Consider the following 18,062-nt stretch of genomic DNA (forward strand, 5'->3'; position numbering starts at 1 on the left):
GCTATGAAGATGTCACAAGTTTTCGTTTCTAATGTATAATCGGATGACATCGCCACGGTCTCGCGGAGATGAGGAAACACCCTCACGCGCGCGCGCATCAGGGGAGGAGAGGAAGATTGAGGGAGCGCGCGGATGGAGGGAGGCTCCCCGCGCTTTTCGCGCGTGCACGCACACACACGGCTCGTCAAGACCAGCAGAACTTGTAAGAGTCAAACTTGAGGAGAAACCGAGAGGAAGCTAACCGAACGGACGTCACGACAAGCGAGCGGTAAGTAACACGCACACGCACTCACACGCGCGCGCCCGATGTCTCAAGTTGGACTTAAGTTTTGGCTTGTCGGCTATTTTTCATTTTATAACTGAAATTTCTATTTTTCGTCACACGTGAGCTACCGCAGGAGACTTTTTCCCCCCTCATGTGACTCAATCACACCACAAAAAATAGATAAAACCATTTTAAGTAAACTACTATTTGGTCTTAATTCGTGAATGGAAACGTACTATACACGTGGGACAGGTGTGTGACGTCATTCAAAAGCAGCTAGTCCACTCAAGACTTTTCCTTTTTGATATATTTTTTTTCATGCCAAACTCACAACTGACCGACAAAGGGGTTTATTTGTGTTAATCCGTTTCATGAATTAGTTCAACATTAAAAAAAGAGAAAAAGATCTATTTTCACCCCATTGCGAAGACACGTGAGCCACCAAAGGGAACTTTCTGTTCAGAGCATGTGACACATTTCATGTTCACTCACAGCAAAGCCAAACACACAAAAAAACTTAAGAGTTGTGATTAGAATTTGAATGAAATGTCTACTTCCCAAAAGTGAAACCACAAATTTGCACACATACATTATGACATCATTTAAAAGTGTACGCGTTTCTTCAAACAAATGTATATTCTTAGTATATATTGATGCAATTAGATTGAAGTATTTGAATAAATTGAGCATTGACTGAACTTTGAGGAATTTTTCAGGGGCTAGAAAATGCATTGCTAAAAAACTTAATTGACCAAGTTTAAGATAAAACTAAACAAAAACAATGTTTTTACTCATTTGGCCTATTATTGTAGGAGGTTTGAAAAGTGTGTACGTAAACTGTTTTAGTTATGTTGATTATTTAATTTTTATGTCTGGAATAAAAAATGCACTCATAAAAATACAAACAGGAGGAAAAATACAGATGCTTTTTTTGGGGCTGTATTTGAAAGAGAAGGGGTTCGATGAAAATTAGTGACAATCGGCGTTAAGGGGCTAACGTCAATTCCTTTGCGCGACTTAGTCCTCTGTGCCGAGTTTCCCAACTTGCATGTATTTTGTCATCCCTGGAAACGAATCAGGCTGTCCCGCGGCGAAATGAGAAGGCGCCCTGCGGCCGCCTGGCCAGTCCTGCTGGCACTCCTGGTCCGGGTCTCCGGGTACACCTTGGATGTGGATCAGGCATTGCAATTCGCCGGCGTCCCCGCGTCCATGTTCGGATACTCGGTGCTGCTCCACCGGCATGGGAAGCACAGCTGGTGGGCGGGCGCCTCCTTGCGGGGGCGGGGACTGTTAGAGTGCCGACACCCATTACCCTGCGTGTGTGTGTGTGTGTGTGTGTGTGTGTGTTAGGCTGGTGGTGGGTGCTCCTGTGGACAACTCCTCATCTTCTTCGGTGTCCCCAGGGGGTGTTTATCGATGCGCCGTCTCAACGAACGAGCCCAAGTGCCAGCTCGTGCCTGCCGGTACCATCTTTTGGGGATGCTCCCATTCATTTCCTTGAGAAAAATCCGTCAAATACAAAGCGCAATTTGGCCTCAAGTGGGAGGGCTTGCTGGTTTTTGCTCATTAATCGAGCAGCCCGGGGGCTCGGCACGCGCGTAAGAACTTTGGGTGTGTGTGTAGGCGTGTCGCAATGCGGGAAGACGTGCAAGGCGGAGAGCGACCATCAGTGGCTGGGCGTCAGCCTATCGCGACAAGCCGGCAAGCGCGGCGGAGCGGGAGGACACATCCTGGTCGGTACAAGGCGCCTCCATCCATTTCAGAACAGCGTACAACTAAGTTAATATTATACTACATCATTGTTATTTAAACATCTTTTTTTTAAATGTCTGCCTGTGTTTTTCAAATGATCAATTCCACACTACTGGCAGAAAATCCCAATTTGCCACCATATACTTGGATTTTTTTTTTGCAAACAATACGCTAACAACAATGCACGTCATAAGGTCAACGTGCACACACACATGCATGGCATGAGTGTGTGTGCTGGTGTTTTGTCTAGTAATTGTTTACTTTTTTTAACATATGTACTGTTTGGTATGCATTTATAAATGTTAACGCATGTTTGTGTGCTTTGTTTAATTTAGTTTCATTTTGTTGACATATCTGTTCACGTTTCTAATCCATTTTCTGCCATTTTTAATTAAGCCGCTATTTTTCTATATACTGTCAGAAAAAAACAAACTGTATTTTGCTATTTTGATTTTGTGTGCGGGTAGGCATGCGCACACCGCTGGAAGAACGTGTTCTACTCGAGCAACGACGGGCAAAACAACAAACTGCCTCACGGGGTTTGCTATCGCTACGACGACACTCTGACACACGCGCAGCACATCATTCCCTGCTACCGAGGTACGCGTGCGGCATATTTTTGATGGCGCACGCCTGCTTCTAATAACGTTTCTGAAATTAGACCACCAGAGGAAGTTTGGCGAAGAATATGGCTCCTGCCAGGCCGGGATGTCCAACCAGCTTGCTCAGGTGAGTGCATGCTACCTGCCAGACTCAAGTGCCACCTCAATATATAAGCCGCAGTGACAAAAATTGGGTTAAAAAAAATTGATCATGGATAAGACACACTGGGCTGTAAGCCATATTCATGGTGAATTGCCCCCTGGTGGCTACAAAATAAACTGCAGATAAACTGCACTGGATTAGAAGCCGCAGGACTCAAATCATGAGTAAAAAGTTGTAGTCTGTCTGAAATTTATGGAATTTTTCCATCCAAGGCCCAATCTTATTTTCTAGTTGGAGCGATCACAAAAGTCGCTGGACATGCTCTTGTTCACACAGAGCTGCTTTTCAGTCAGAAAGTGGCCTGGTTGTACAGCTAAAACACTTGTTTTAACTAAAAAAAAACAAACAAACAAAAAAAAATGGCTGGACGGGTGAAGTCAAAATCTTGATGTGACATCCGCGTCATCCTGATCTGGGGATTTTCCTATTATACGGCTTCAGGACCTACTGATCATGGGTGCTCCCGGGACGTCATACTGGACGGGCTCCGTGCTGGTCTTCAACACGTCCAGCAGCGTCATGTCCGTCTACCTGGATGATGATGGATCCGTGGGCTTCGGAAGCTACTTGGGTGAGCAAACCGCTGCGCGTTAGCGCTTTAGGCGCGGTCTGGGCTTTCTGAGCTTATCAAAGCGCTTTTATGAAATGGAACAGGCCTCCCAACAACGCGGCTCGTCTCAGCCGTCGCTAAGTGGCCCCGCACGTTGCATGAGTTTGCCGAGTACACATGGAGGGCTTTAGCTGTGTGCTGACAGATGCTAAGAAGCGCGCTCAAGGACGTTGCCACTGTTGACATCAAGTTAAACATTAGCGCCGGTTTTAACTTTTGAGGGGGAAGGGTGCTCAAACCTCTACTCCGAAGCCTTTCATGGGAACAAACTATTTAGTTAGACAGCGCCAGCGCTCGCAAGACATATTACACACGGCTGAGGATGTTAGCAGTAATGGCCACTATGTGACTTTAAATATATATGTTTTTAGCTGTTATTAGCTAAAGACCGCAGTGGATTGTTTAAGGATGCGCGTGATAAGTTCACCTTGCTATTAGCTTAAAGACCCTAGTATTTAACCTATAGATACTGTAATTAGCTTAAGGATGATGCAAATGACCTTAGTTTAAGGACGCTTCATTTTACCTCATGTTGCTGCTAATTAGCTGAAGAATGTGAGTATTCAGCCTAAATATGGCACACAGAAACATAGGAAGGCAAGTAATTGGCTTGAAGAACTGAACTTTGACCTCAATTTGCCTGCAACATAATTAACAAGTGTGACAATATCACGTTTAGGCGTTCATGTTCACGTATTACATTTTTCATGAAAAAATTCAATTAAGCTCCTTAACTTGTTTTGGCGGAATACACACGCTTACCTGTTTTCTGGGTTTGCGCACATAACCTTCTGAATACAGCTGATTTTACATAGCACATATGAGTCCTCAATCGAGTACCCCATTTATCGTATTTGACGATGAATACCATCATTATGGAACCCGGAGACATCATCGTCCAATGCTTCAATTCCAAATGACGCAACAGTAATACAGTTGACAGGCAGTATTTATCTAGTAAACTGACAAAAACTAGCAAATTTGAACCAAACTACGAATTACTCACGCGATGGGCCAATTATTTCCAGCTTACATCACTTCTTGTCTTGGCTCCTCTCGTATGCTAGTTTATAGCTTGAAAAGTTTATTGCTTGAAATAAAGCAAACAGCTACAGCATTGGCAAAGTTCACTTCTTAAAAAGAACACTTCAATTATGCCATTCGTCCTCTCAATCAGGCACCTGCACATAATTATGAATCTCACTGACCTCTCCACAAGACACGCCCTGCTGTAATATGATTCGTTGCACATACGGTAGCTAAGTGATTTAGCACAACCAATCAGCGTAGAGAAAAAAAAAGCCATCTCACACGATGACATGACAGGAAAGACAACTTATTAAATAACGCTGGTTGGAAATAAATGAAGGCCTTTTTAACTCATCACAGCCATTAGCGAAGGATGCTAGAAAATACTTTAGCTAGTAAATATTTTAGCTTTTGGCAAGGATTTTGTACTACAAAAAAAATGTATGACCAAATAATTACTCAAGAAAGCATCAGATAAAAGGACACGAAGAAAGCTTGTGGAAGTTTGAGGTCATTATCCCAAGTGTGTGATACGACTGGTTGTGCAATATTTTGATTTCAAAATAGGGTCGCTAGCAGAAAGAAAATAGTGAAAGTGCTTGTGGTACTTGGAAGAGGCTTTTGAATACGCTTGGGGAATTTGGGCAAAAGTTGTCAACAGTGGAGAGTTGTGAGTTTCAAGCAATTTAATTTTTTTCACACAACCTAAATAAAGTTATTCATAAGCGAAGGGTTTATATTGCTGTCAAAAAATGCGCCAAATCACTGAAACAGTTCCTGAATCAGTCACATGGTGCAGCTGAGCAACGAGGCCTCGGATGTCATCATTTTTAGCCCCTCCCCTTCTCGTGACATCACTACTTGCTTCACTTTACTACTAGTAATTGGCTTAAAAATGTTAGTCATTAACCTATATTGGCACTTTTAGCTTAAGGATTCTATTTATGTTTATTTTTGTTAAACGTTAGCTGGAATATGCTAATAATTAGCTGAAAAGCTAGACTAGATCTAGATACCACTCATTAAAAATGCAATATGCTAGTAAATTTTGTATGCTAGTAATTGCCAAAAAATGCTAAAAGCAATTAGTTTAAAAATAGCCTCCGTTTGCTATTCTACTGTAGTTATGGCATGGGCTACTGTTAGATAAAATTACATTTGATATGTTTCAGGCTACTCAGTGGATGCAGGTCACTTCCTTGATGCTGCTAGCTTGGAAGTGGTGGGAGGCGCACCGCAGTACAACCAAAGGGGAAAAGTAATACAATGATTATTCAGAAAAAGATTAAAACAATAAATCTACATATAATGTCCATATTTTTTTTTGTTTTTACTCCCAGGTGTTTATCTTCTCAATTGATGGCAACATGCTACGTGTGCAAGCGCACGTGTCAGGAACAGAGGTGAACAAGGATTTCATTATAAGCATACTTGCTAATAGATGCCCGCATTCTAATTCCATTATCAACTAACGCTAAAGCTAAGCTTTATGATAACTGTGCTAGCGCTACTGTGCAATATATGAACACGACTAACTGATATTGTACTGCCTACTGTTAATCAGATAGGACTAACGCGACCAGGTGCTATTAGCGACACATGCCAATGCTAACAAAATAGTAAAACATTAGCTGATGTTAATACTATTTGTGTTTGTGTGTATGTAGCTGGGCTCATACTTTGGCGCTAGTGTGCGTGCAGTGGACCTGAACAGTGACAACCTGTCAGATCTCTTGGTGGGCGCTCCCATGGCAACGGGCTCTAGCAGGGAGGAGGGACGTGTCCACGTCTTCCTCAACCAAGGACAGGTGAGCTGATTTGTCCGACATTTGGCGAAAGTAAATGCATTGTGTGACCACGTTGATGACACTATACTACACTCAGGCTAAGCTAGTGGAGGCGGAGTTTCAGCTGAGTGGGGGCAACGCCCACGCCGCCCGATTTGGGGAGACCATCGCAGACTTGGGAGACCTGGATGACGATGGTTACCCCGGTAAGCGGCGTGCAAGTCAAAGGGCTACCTACATTGCTATCCTACCAATACTCGTTATGCCGATTGTGTATGTGTGTGTATAGAGGTGGCGGTGGGAGCTCCCCAGGAGGACGACCTTAAAGGGGCCGTGTACATCTACAATAGCAGGAAACATGGCATCTCGCAAATACCATCACAGGTACATGCACAACAAAAAAGGACACAGACACTCAACGACACACACACAAACAAACACACTTGAGTGTATATTGCTTACCTGTGCATCCACTAAGCCACACCCGCAATAGCCCCATTGGCCAATCGAGAATATAACCAAGATTTCAAAGAGTATGCACGAAGTAGCTCGCTAATCTGCCACACACATTTATTATGAACTCGAGTCGTTACTTTAGCAATGACGACGCAGTAACGGCAGTCGTGACATCGTATTCGCAGAGGATCAGCGGTGCGGTGCTGGGTCGTGACCTTCGCATGTTTGGACAATCACTGAGCTCAGGCGTGGACGTTGATGACAACGGTTACCAAGGTAACACTGTGCTGTCTGCTGCTATTTTGTTGTAAAGGGGCCTGATGCATGATGGTGTGTGTCTGTGTGTATTTGTGTCTGCCTGCATTTATGTGCAGATGTAGCGGTGGGTGCATTCCTCTCAGATGCTGCTGTTATTCTCAGGTAAAAAATAAATTAAAAAAAAGGTTTGCATTTGGAAAACGGGAAAGAGGAAGTGTTTTTGTTTTGTTTTGCACAGGTCTCGTCCCGTCTTGCAGGTGACAGCCTCGTTGGTCCTGCCTGAGAATATCCAACAGCAGGCCGCGAGCATCAACGTCAGCGTCTGCTTTCGAGTCGCATCCAGACACTACAAAGGAGCCATCGGTTTGTTCCCGTAGCATGAGCTAACTAGGCTATCTTAGCTAGTAAAGAGGCTAGCAAACATACAGCAGCAAGTTACTAAGCTTTATAATGGATGAACTATCTTAGGGTAGGCTAACCAGGCCAACTCTTTGTGCCCTAAATATGCACTAAATAAATGTAATGACTATTTCTAAAATTAACTAATCGAGCTAGCTGAGTTAGCTTAACATAAGTAGGTTAACCACTTGTTATTAACATCTTTGTTAAACATGTTCAGCATTCATCCACTAATGCAAAGCTAACACTTTTCCCACCAGAGCTAGAGTATAATCTGACCTCCGACCTCCTCCACCAGCCTTCCTTCCCGCACCGTTTCTATTTCCATGGCAACAGCTCGTCCAATAGCACGAGAGCTCGCGTGAAGGTGCGCCTCGGCCATCTCGGCTGCACCAATCACATCGCGTACCAGAAGGTAAATGCCTCTGTGCCACTGTTATTCGCATTATGCTAATGCCGTTTGCACAAGAACGTGTGTGTGTGATGTTTGCTGACTCTAACGTGTTTGTGCTGGCAGAAGGATGTGCGTGACATTTTCACGCCGGTCCGCTTTGAAGTTTCCTACAGCCTTCATGAGACGAGCGCTCACAAACACGGCAGCAAACGCTTCCCGGCGCTCAGGCCTGTTCTGCAAAGGGCAGCGGGAAGCCACAACACTGTCAGCAACCAGGTGCGTCAGCAAGTCACTATTCCGTGGTATTATATGGGACAAATAACGCTGTTTCAAGAAGATCGGAATGTATTTGCAAGTATTTGATCATACTAGAAAATATGTTGGTGTCTGGTGGGTAGTTTGTGCTATGGCTGAGGTGTTTGTTGTGTCAGACGCTGTTTGCTCGCCGCTGTTTCCTGGCCAACTGTTCGACGGACTTGCGACTGGACGCCACGCTGGCTCTTCCCGGGTATGGAAAGGGCTGGCATGAGGATCGGATGGTCCAGAATGCTCAGCGGGCTTCTTGTTTGCAGGAGCGTTGGCTACTTTGCACTGGGCGCCAGTCAGAGCTTGCTGCTCAACACCTCGCTGACGGTGGCCGGAGACCACGCCTTCCTGCCGCGCCTTACGCTGCGTTTCCGTCGAGACTTGCACTACGTCAAAGTTCTGGACAATGTGAGCGAGAGGCGCGTGCGGAATCTCGTTGTTCCCATGGTAACGATGATGACGATTGTGGTGCGCGCATGCAGGAGGACAAGGTGGTAAGCTGCCACGTGGCGGAGGACGCCAACAGCACAATGGTGGAAGTCAGCTGTGGCTTCTCCAGCCTCATCCTCACATCTCACTCCCGGGTAACTTCCTAAACTACCATACCACCATCGTTAAAGGCGCCATATACGAAAAGCATTGTGACATCTAATCTACGACATCACTGAAGGTCCATCCATCTTCTAGAGCCACTTATCCTCAACCAGGGTTGTGTCATATTGAATACATGCCAGCTTTTTTTTTAATCCCCCGTAAACTCTAGGTTTCGAATATTTTAGGATTTTTCAGTCATTAGTTTTTACATACAGTATTTTCATTTTGACTTTTTGAAATTATGTTAGTTGACTGCTTTAAAATCATTGCATTCTCTTAATTCACCACCAGGTGGCCCTAAATTCCAGACACTTTCACTTTGCCGTGACCTTTCATCCCCTACAATCAACGTCCTTTGCTCATTCTCCCCAAATCCCGCGCGTGAAATGTCAAAGTGCTGACGTTGATGTTGCCCATTGCCGCAGGTGGACGTCAGCTTTGTGCTGGAAGTCAACCGCAACGCCACACCTGGCGACCTCATCCTTCATGCCAGCGCCAGCAGGTGAGCACAATAATGTTGATAACACAATGTAAGATGAGTCAAATACACACCGCCTTCCTCAGCAATAACCTGGAGAGTTCCCAGTACCTTCACGACAATGCCGTCACCTTGCTACTTCCTCTCAAGTATGGCGTCAACGTCAACATTCACGGGTGACTGCTCGTTCATTCATTCACATAGATCATGTTAGAGATAATTACAGAATACTGCTCGTAAGAAGCAATGCAGGAAATAATAGAGGAGGGGAAAAACATATGAATGTATTAATTTTTTTGGAAATCACACTTTTAATAGATTTGTGACTCCGACGTCGTTTGTGTTTGGAGATGAAGACACGACGCCTGTCCAATGCTACTCGCAAACCTTCAACTACACCTACAAGGTCATCCCTCATCAATTCACTCGTTTTTCTTGACAGCCATCAATCATCTATCAAAGCGTACATTAATTCATGTGTTTAACTGTTCATCTGTCCGTCTCACAAACTTACCGGGGATAATGCTGTTCACCCATCCTGTCACATCGTTCATCCATTCATCCCACTGCACTCTTATCTTGTTGTTATCTCTCCACTCAAGGTTCATTTCTGTTCATCATCCTCCACCTTTCAACCAATCCATTCATCATCCATTAATGATTAATATTTGTCATTCATTTATTCATTCATGCACGTCTTTGTGTGTGCGCAGGTGTTGAATTCGGGCCCTAGCAGGTCGGTCGACACGGTAGTGGAGATAACGCTACCAAAGATGCTGACGCCTTATCCTCACCGGTTGCTCCAGGTGGTGGACTGGCAGGTACAATCGGTGGACGCTACTAAAAGTTAGCATGTGTAGCGACGTTAGCCGATCTTCGTACATAAGTTCAAACCAGCCTTAGTTGTCGTTCACATTAACACGGGAATGACACGGCCGTATTTGCAGTCGTCGCAAGGCGCATGTTTGGTCAGCGATGAGACCGTCCCAGTCATCGATGACTGCGATGTCCCACGGGCATCGTTCATCAAGCAGATCATCTTCTTCTTTTCATCAGCCTCCACGCGCAACATGGTAAACACCCTACACCAGACCCTCTTTACCTGCGTCTTAACCATGCGATGCATTGTCGGAAGCTAACATTATAAGCTAGCATCAGAAAATAACATTGAAAGATAACCTTCGTCGCTAACTTTGGAGGCGAACGTTGAAAAGTAATGGCAAAGGCTCCCATGAAAATGTTCTACTTGCTGCTACAGTATATCAATATAATACATTGCACTGTGTATTTGCTGGTGAAGTAAAGAGACTGCACTGTGTGCAGCAGCAATGCCATCACGAGGGGCTGTACAAAGCAGTCCCTTTAGGCCGGGTTATCATGAAAAAACAAGGGCAAATTGCAATGTAACTGCAATATTAGCCTTTGGAGTGGCTCATAAGATATGCGTGTGCATAGTTCTGTGGGCGTGGCGACCAGCTGTGCGAGCGTCTGCTGTGCCGGCTGGGCATCGTCGAGGCCGGTCGAGATGCCACCATCCAGCTGGAAGTGCGACTCAACCCCGACGTCTTGCTGCAAGCTCCCGTAAGTTTCAACAAGTTAGCGCACTAGCACAATCCTTCATCTGCGAAGAAGTTGCGGCAGAGCAGTGAAACGGATGCTAGTAAGCGGTCGACACCATCACGAGTCCGTCAAAGAGGAAATCAAAGGCTTTGTTCATTTCAGGGTCGCCACGGAACGGTCAAGCTGGAAAGCAGAGCGCTGATGTCGTGGCCCCTGAACGATCGACACACCGTCCTGGAGCGGGAGCGTCCCGCTGCGCAGGTCAACCAACCATCAACTTCACACCGTCACAAGCACAATAACGGACCTCATTACGTGTGCGTGCAGGTGGTGGTGGAGGCGCACTTCAGCCAAAAGCCCTCTATGCCTATCAAGGTGTTAATCATCGTGGTCAGTCTGCTTCTGGGCCTGGTGATCCTGGCAGCGCTCATCTGGTGCTTGTGGAAGGTAATCCTGTTGGTCATTGTTATGACGCCGCCAATGTGGCCCAAACTAGTTTCACTACACTTATATTTCAACCTATGCGTTCCAACCTACTTGCAGGCTATAAGCTTTGCATTTTTCCCATAATGCCATGGGGTACTACTACCAGCCAATCACTGGGCACACCGAGGCAAACAACCACCAAAATCACAACTAAAGACAATTTATGTGTCATTCATTTTTAGACCCTTCTTTAGCCAAACACTTTAAAATGTGATGAAAAATATAAGTACTTGGCAATTGATATGTGGACACAAACGTAAAAATATGTCTTTGGGATTGAATGAATTCAAGGCATTTTTTTCCCATAATGCCAAAGGCACAATGTACAAGTAAATACCTCATGGCATTTTGTTAGAAGATGCAAAGATTTCGACATTTTTCATACAAGTAGGATGGAACATATTTGAGTTTAATTGAGTTTATTAAGTTTGGTCCATACACTGGGATATGTTATGAACATTGCGCAATATTTTGGAAGAATCCTAATTGATCGCTTGGCGCAGGCGGGTTTCTTCAAGCGGGACTTGCAGAAGAAAAAGGATAAGGAAGAGGAGTTCAAGCGTGACAGCTGGGACTACGTCCCCAAACGGGGCAACAGGGAGAGCACATACTAACCTCACCCTTTGTAACGTCAACTTCGGGTAAAAAAACAAACAAACAAAAACAATGGACGTCAATCGTCACGTGACTTGAAGATTTGCTGAGAGACTCGTCCAACAATTCCTGCCTCTGTGGGGCCCGCCCATTCGCTGCCGGACCAACGACCATCTGGCTACACATCCTGCCTCAAATAAATCACTTCCTGCTTGCCGTCCATCACTTGCTACTGCACTTCCTTCTTGCCTGCTGAACGTCCTGCTCGGTGTCCAACGCATGCTGCTTGGTGCACCAGACTTATTGCCAACACTTGCTGCTACAATTTCTGTTTGGCATCTAAAACTTCCTGCAACACTTGCTTGCTTAATTTGGATGACCACTGGAGAGTACATAAGTTGGAATCACTGGCAATATTTTTCCAAATCTTGTTTCTCAGCTTTATTTTGATACGCTTGATTGATTTTTTTTCCTTACACTGTCTACCACCTGCAAAGTTTTTTTTTTTTTTAACTTATTTAAACATGTGACTCGCATTTCATTTGACTTCAGTCCTCTTTATAAAAGTCCTAAATGTATTTTGTTCATGTCAACTCATGCACTGGAAAGTTGCTGGTGTTTCAAATAAAGTGCTAAAGTATTTTCTAAAGTATTTCTCTTCATTGGCTCTAAGAGGTAAAAAAAAAAAGTCAATCTGACATATGGCGTACACTTTCAAGTGTTCAAAGTGGGTATGATCCAAAGCTCCATAAAGATAAGAAACGGCTTCATGTGATTCCATCTAAAGTGGTGTAGAATTGTAAACTGGAATGGGAAAAAAAAACCTCTGAAGAGCAGAGTACTTGGGAGTGTTTCGTTGCCACAGAAACAGGGCAGCTGTCCTTGCTCAGATGCAGCCGCAGGACACCGGCGCCTCGGCCTCATCCACTTCTTCGCCGTACAGGCTGATGAGTCGTCCGTGGACCCTGACGGCAGCACAGACATTTTCATCAGGCGGCCCTTCCCCTCATGACCCTTTACTTGACTGAATCATACAGTATGTGCCAGGAAAAGGACAGTTGCTTTGATCGATGATGGGAAAAAAAAAAAAATTCTGCCATCATCTGACGAACCTGACGTGGTCAAAGGTGAACCAGCCCGAAGGCTGTTGCAGATTTCTATGCAGCAGCCTTTACATATGTACAGTAGCTGTCACCTACGAATGGTTGCTGACATGATCTTCTTACAATGCTTCTTCATTTTACAACAAGTCATTGAAAATAGATATCACAATAAACTTTAGTACTTGTTTGCTGTCAATTATGTTATCAATACAATAAGCCAATCTAAAAACGAAAGTTTCAGAGGAGGCCAAGTTCTCCTCTCACCTGATGAGCACTTCGTCGGGGATCTCCAACAGCTCTCCGTCGATGTTCCAGGGGAAGCTGGGGATGAAGGGTGCGGCCTTGCCATCGTCCTCGCTCTCGTCCTCGGAGCGGACAGTCGGCTCGAGGGGGCGGAGCCTTACCGCTGTCACAGTGCGCGTCTCCACGAATGACAAGTCCAACTGGACACACAGCAAATTCCTGACTGCAAGTGCGCAGGGCCTGTTGGGGCGTCCGTGTGTGCGTTGCTGTACTAACTGATGAGAACCGCTTTGACTTTTCTGCAGACATTTTGGAGATTTGAGAGCATTTAGAACGGTCCTCACATGTTCAGACCTATTTTCAGGCTCAAGACTAGCTTTTAGGGTATTGTATAGGTTTGAATTGGGTTAAGGTTACGCTAATGGCTAGGCAATCATGGTTAAGGTTAAGGATTAAGGGCCAGGAAATACATTATGTCAATTGATGTCCTCACAAGTGTAGCCATACAAACGTGTGTGCGCGTGCATGCATGTAGTGAGTGCACGTGAACATGTGCGCGTGCATGTGAGAAACTCCTCCAGGGCAGCAGTTGGAGCACAAATGAGATTGTACTTAATTCTGACTTCTTTTAAAATAAAGCTGTATGCAACTGGTTGTTCAATCGCAATATGTCAACATATAATGATGTGAACAGTCAGCGCAAACATACTGTAGCCTGCTTGACGCGCAGAAGCGACGCTCACAGATGTAATTACTTAAAGCGCCAACAGGAGGCGGGAGAGCCCAAGACACATCAAATCGAATGAGCGCCTCGGGTTTGCGTTGTCAAATTTCCAACGTCCTAACGTTGTTTTAGTATAGTTCGCAGTATAATCTATTTAGAACAACTTTGAACAATTTAAAACTGTTTTAATACCATGCTGAAACACTTTAACACTTTTTAGGGTCACTTATGATATTTAAGAACACTTTCATTTTTATTTATTTTAAAAACCACTTGAACAAATATTAAAACTGTATTATGTTTTACTCTGCTGTTTGTAGCACGGTTGAAAAATTATTACGCGGTAAAAGGAATAATATAACAATATAAGTTTAAGCCCACTTTGATCACGACTAAGACATTTCTAATCAGAAGCCTTAGCCAAATTGAAGGCCTTTTGGGGCCATTTTGTTGTATTAAGACCATTCGGATCAGCTTGGAGACTTGAATGACACTGCTTAAACTACAGACATCTGGATCAAATACAAGAAATTTATGGCAAATTTATTCCTTAAAAGACATTAACATATCGCTAGCAATTGACATTTTGACTTTCTTTTTGGAATGTGCAGCTTATGCTTGGCAGACACAAGAATCGAGTGTCATCCGCAAACATCAAATCATTATCAAGGGTCCCACGAATTTAAACTTGGGGAGAAACGCCACATGGCTGCCGACACACTTTTTTGACACTTTGAGCGAGAGTGGTGGGGTATCAAGAGAGGATGACCACCATCGACCATCAACCACCATCGAGAGGTTAGCAAAATTCAGAGTAGGACCCTAAGTGGAAATAGAATGTCATTTTTTTTCATACTTGGTTAACCAGGTTAGGTCCAGGTCATTGTTGACCCGCCAGGAATCAGGAAGTGGGTCAATGAGTAAACAGTCCAGCCAAGGCGGTATATTTAGCCAGTCTATTTGGAAAGTGGGTTAGTGTGCAGAAGCAGGCTAATCTGCTCCCTGCCGACTTCGCCATGGAAGCATGAAAGAAGAGCCAACAGGTCAACGCATCACGCTCACCTGGCCAACGGGAGCGCCATAGCCTTTCAGGTGTTTGACAAACTCTGACCTGGACGTGGCCCCCACCGTGATCAATGCAGCGCTCCCATCGCCTAATCTGCAGGCACAGCACAAGAACCGACATGGGCAGCAAACAAGTCAATCTACCTGCCACTACTCCTGCAATATGTGACTTTGAGTCTGGCTGTCAGAGACCTTTGACAGTAACATCAGCTGTAACAGAGTGAAATGGTCATGTAGGCTCTTATATTTAAGTGGACACTGCACCAGTGTACAGTATTAGTTTACCACATATTTATTTTGTACCTGTAACTGTCAGCATACTAGTGCACCGTGTACCTGAACCTGTACCTGACCTTATTTCCATCTTCTATGTAGCTGTGCACGGTCGCAATTTGCGAGTGAGATGGCAAACGTGATTCCTACCTGGTGTTGGGGGCTAGCCCTCGGGGCGTGTGAGGACTCAGGCAGGGGATGGCCATCACGCTGATGCTCAGGAACAGGCCCTCCGCGTTGCTCCACCACGACGCATCCTCTGCGTGCACACCCACCAAAGCCACACTAAATACCTTTGCATTTTGTCGGGCTACTTTCATCAAATGTAACTTCATCTCCATCACATTCCAGACTAAGTAGGGGGCATTCTCTTGAATCAAATGCCAAAACATTTTGTATGTACAGAAGCATGGGGCAGCATTTTTATCCCTAGATTGCCACACAGAATTGACTTGCACATGTGGTAGTAAAAAAAGCAAACATAATCAAAAAATAATGTAACGAAACATTGTTTGGGTCTTTTTTTTAATATGTGCGAGTCAATACCCTGTGACGTTTTGGGTAAAATGTTCTATTCTTAGCATGTAGCTGAGAAGGCGATCTCCAGTCGCAAATGCTGACTGCACAATGGCAGCCCCAAGCTTCTATAGGCTTGAGTTCTCTTTTAAGAGCTTTTTCAATCCCCTTCAAGAGTTTGAAAGAGCATTTGACTGAACTCAAGAACGTCTCATTCATTTCAATTCAAGAGAAGACAAAAGAAAACTTTGAATAAACCAATAGTATTTTTATGCCTTTTTTGAGCATAATGAAGACTTTTCCAAATAACTTTGATCAATGCATTGAAATGACACTTAGGTCAAAGCATATTTAAGGTCTACTCAAAATAAATTGTCATCTACTTCGACACAGATGTACCTGATATTTTGGGAACACAGAAGATTTTCTAAGACCACTTTGATGAAATGTTAAGACTTTTGGATGAACTTTTTGTTCGCCTTTGAAACAAACACTTTCGTCACATTCTTGGTGATCACCTGAGTCGCCATTATGAGGAGCATCATCCTGGTGCCTGGCAAAGACAGAAAACACTTTTATCTAGTGTGTGTGCATGTGTTTATGTATGTATGTGTGTAACTCACTGGTGGGTTGCGGGGCTTGTGAGAAAAGACAGCTCACACTTCTCTGTTCTGCATAAACAATAGGGAAATTTGTTACATTTAAACACAGTTGTTGAGGGCACTGTGTGGTATTTGAGAAGAGCATGTGGGTGACCTCAAGCGGGCCAGGGTCTTGAGGAGAGCGTATTCGCGGCGCCGCGCCGATGGCATCCAGCGCTTCTTCTCGGCCCGGGCCAGGCTGCGCCCACCGAAGCCAAACATGGCGGAAAAGCCAAAGCGTAGCAGCTGACCCTCTGACCAGAAGCTGCACATGTCCACGTGCTGCACGTGACCTGAGAGCAAAGCATGGCCAATCAGAGACGTTGTAACAGAAAAAAAGTTTGGAAATATTGTCCAGCATTCCTCAAAAGTCCTCCAAATAATGAAAGGGCAATAGTCTAACTGATTTGTGCAGGATGTTTAGAAACAAAACCAAGCTATTTCAACCACACATTTGTCTTCTTCTAGCATGTGTGAGTCCGTGGAGTCCAAAAGTTGGCCAGGAAACCCTTATGGCTAAAAATCAATGAGTGTGGTCACCATGGTACCAGATTCAGGTATGTACACACCTGGCTGTTGTCAACACTTGCTGTCCTAATCAGTGTCATTACAGCCATCTGTCCCATCTCGCCGCTCATACACGGCAACCTGTTGCAATTTGCCACGGGAGCGACGGGGGCGGAGCTGAAGCACGCGCGTGAGGTGAAAGTGATCCTGCTATGAGACATCTGGTCCCCCCTCCGCCACCCACCTTGCCTGCATCACTTTCATTGTGGCCAATCACGCCGCGGCACAGTCCCGACACAAAGAATCCTTTGGCCCTTCCCAAATCAGCGTTCATCAACTGAACGGCATCCTAACAAAGCATCCAACCCATAACCTCAGAGCAACACAACCATTTGGCCCAGAAAAACTAAGAAAGTACAATGCAATACAACTAACCACTTGGACACAACAATAACACTGGAACTAATGACCTAAATCCAATTGAACCATGGACGATGGCTCAATAGAACTGAAACCGAACAACCGAAGGACAGTATTTAGAACCAACAACTTGTATGCAACCAATAAGTTGCACTACCTATAGTATTAGTATCTACTCATAAAATGACGGAACCATTAGAAACAGCTGACCTAAGGACTTACAACCAGCAAAACTAATAACGCCAACAACAGACGTAGAACCAGAAAAAAAAACAACCAGTGGAACCGAAAGATCTAAAAGAATAGGCAGAACGTACCGAGGATAATGTGCATGGCAGCCGTGACTGCATCACTCACTCCATGAACAGAACAGGAAACCACGTTGGTAGAACCTGTCAAGAAATTATATCATTGGGACACCGCCCCCATCAAAAAAATAAAAAATAAATCAATAAAATAATATAAATCATGATGATAGACAGTTATTTCCCCTAGTATGTGGTATGTCAGTGGGGTGGGGGTCTCACCAGCCGGGATGATCCCCAGAGGAAGTGAGGCACTGACGGGAACATCGGGAGAGTCGGCATCCAGTTGGGCACGCAGAACCAATGCGTGGCACACCTCTGCCACAGTACCGTCGCCGCCCACGCACACCAGCCTGAAACACACACACACATGCACCATTTATACCTTTTCTACAAGAGCCATCCTTTGGATGATGATGTTGCTTAGCAGTTTGGAAGACAGAAGAGTTGATCACGCTTGCTGAAAAACAACTTCCAATGTTAACTTGAAAAAAAAAAAAAGATAACACCGTGTTAATTTGAAACACACATG

General features: G+C 44.7%; 2 protein-coding genes across 4 annotated transcripts in view; one reads left to right on the plus strand and one right to left on the minus strand.

Annotated features, from left to right (window-relative positions):
- The first annotated feature begins 120 nt into the window (after positions 1-120).
- On the plus strand, positions 121-12,382 carry itga4 (integrin alpha 4). 2 transcript variants are annotated; one of them, XM_088415450.1, is made up of 29 exons: positions 121-268; positions 1,345-1,521; positions 1,616-1,728; positions 1,889-1,998; positions 2,485-2,617; positions 2,679-2,746; positions 3,224-3,353; positions 5,594-5,679; positions 5,762-5,824; positions 6,089-6,229; positions 6,306-6,414; positions 6,498-6,592; positions 6,850-6,940; positions 7,039-7,084; positions 7,161-7,285; positions 7,582-7,736; positions 7,839-7,991; positions 8,147-8,223; positions 8,288-8,429; positions 8,504-8,605; positions 9,041-9,117; positions 9,180-9,269; positions 9,412-9,499; positions 9,807-9,914; positions 10,041-10,166; positions 10,549-10,674; positions 10,816-10,914; positions 10,981-11,100; positions 11,643-12,382. In XM_088415450.1, exons 2-29 carry the CDS (start codon positions 1,361-1,363, stop codon positions 11,751-11,753), a joined length of 3,045 nt encoding a protein of 1,014 aa, XP_088271576.1. In that variant the 5' UTR covers positions 121-268; positions 1,345-1,360; the 3' UTR covers positions 11,754-12,382. The 2 variants fall into 2 exon arrangements, with proteins under 2 accessions (XP_088271576.1, XP_088271577.1); XM_088415451.1 differs by lacking the exons at positions 121-268; positions 1,345-1,521; positions 1,616-1,728 and having other exon boundaries at positions 1,903-2,044.
- Positions 11,719-18,062, minus strand: part of cerkl (CERK like autophagy regulator) — a 14,575-nt gene continuing 8,231 nt past the window's right edge. Inside the window, exons 6-14 of one of the 2 annotated variants that reach the window (XM_088415452.1) lie at positions 17,753-17,883; positions 17,543-17,617; positions 16,414-16,591; positions 16,281-16,328; positions 16,176-16,210; positions 15,292-15,400; positions 14,866-14,962; positions 13,101-13,279; positions 11,719-12,698 (exon numbers count right to left, since the gene is read on the minus strand). In XM_088415452.1, coding sequence (XP_088271578.1) covers positions 12,620-12,698; positions 13,101-13,279; positions 14,866-14,962; positions 15,292-15,400; positions 16,176-16,210; positions 16,281-16,328; positions 16,414-16,591; positions 17,543-17,617; positions 17,753-17,883 — 931 coding nt within the window. In that variant the 3' untranslated portion in view covers positions 11,719-12,619. Of the gene's footprint in view, positions 12,699-13,100; positions 13,280-14,865; positions 14,963-15,291; positions 15,401-16,056; positions 16,211-16,280; positions 16,329-16,413; positions 16,592-17,542; positions 17,618-17,752; positions 17,884-18,062 lie in introns of those variants that run through there. The other variant, XR_015865662.1, reaches the window with a different exon arrangement.

Source organism: Hippichthys cyanospilos, chromosome 5 (assembly GCF_059441005.1).
Source record: "Hippichthys cyanospilos isolate Australia breed blue-spotted pipefish chromosome 5, RoL_Hcya_1.0, whole genome shotgun sequence".
NCBI lineage: Eukaryota > Metazoa > Chordata > Actinopteri > Syngnathiformes > Syngnathidae > Hippichthys > Hippichthys cyanospilos.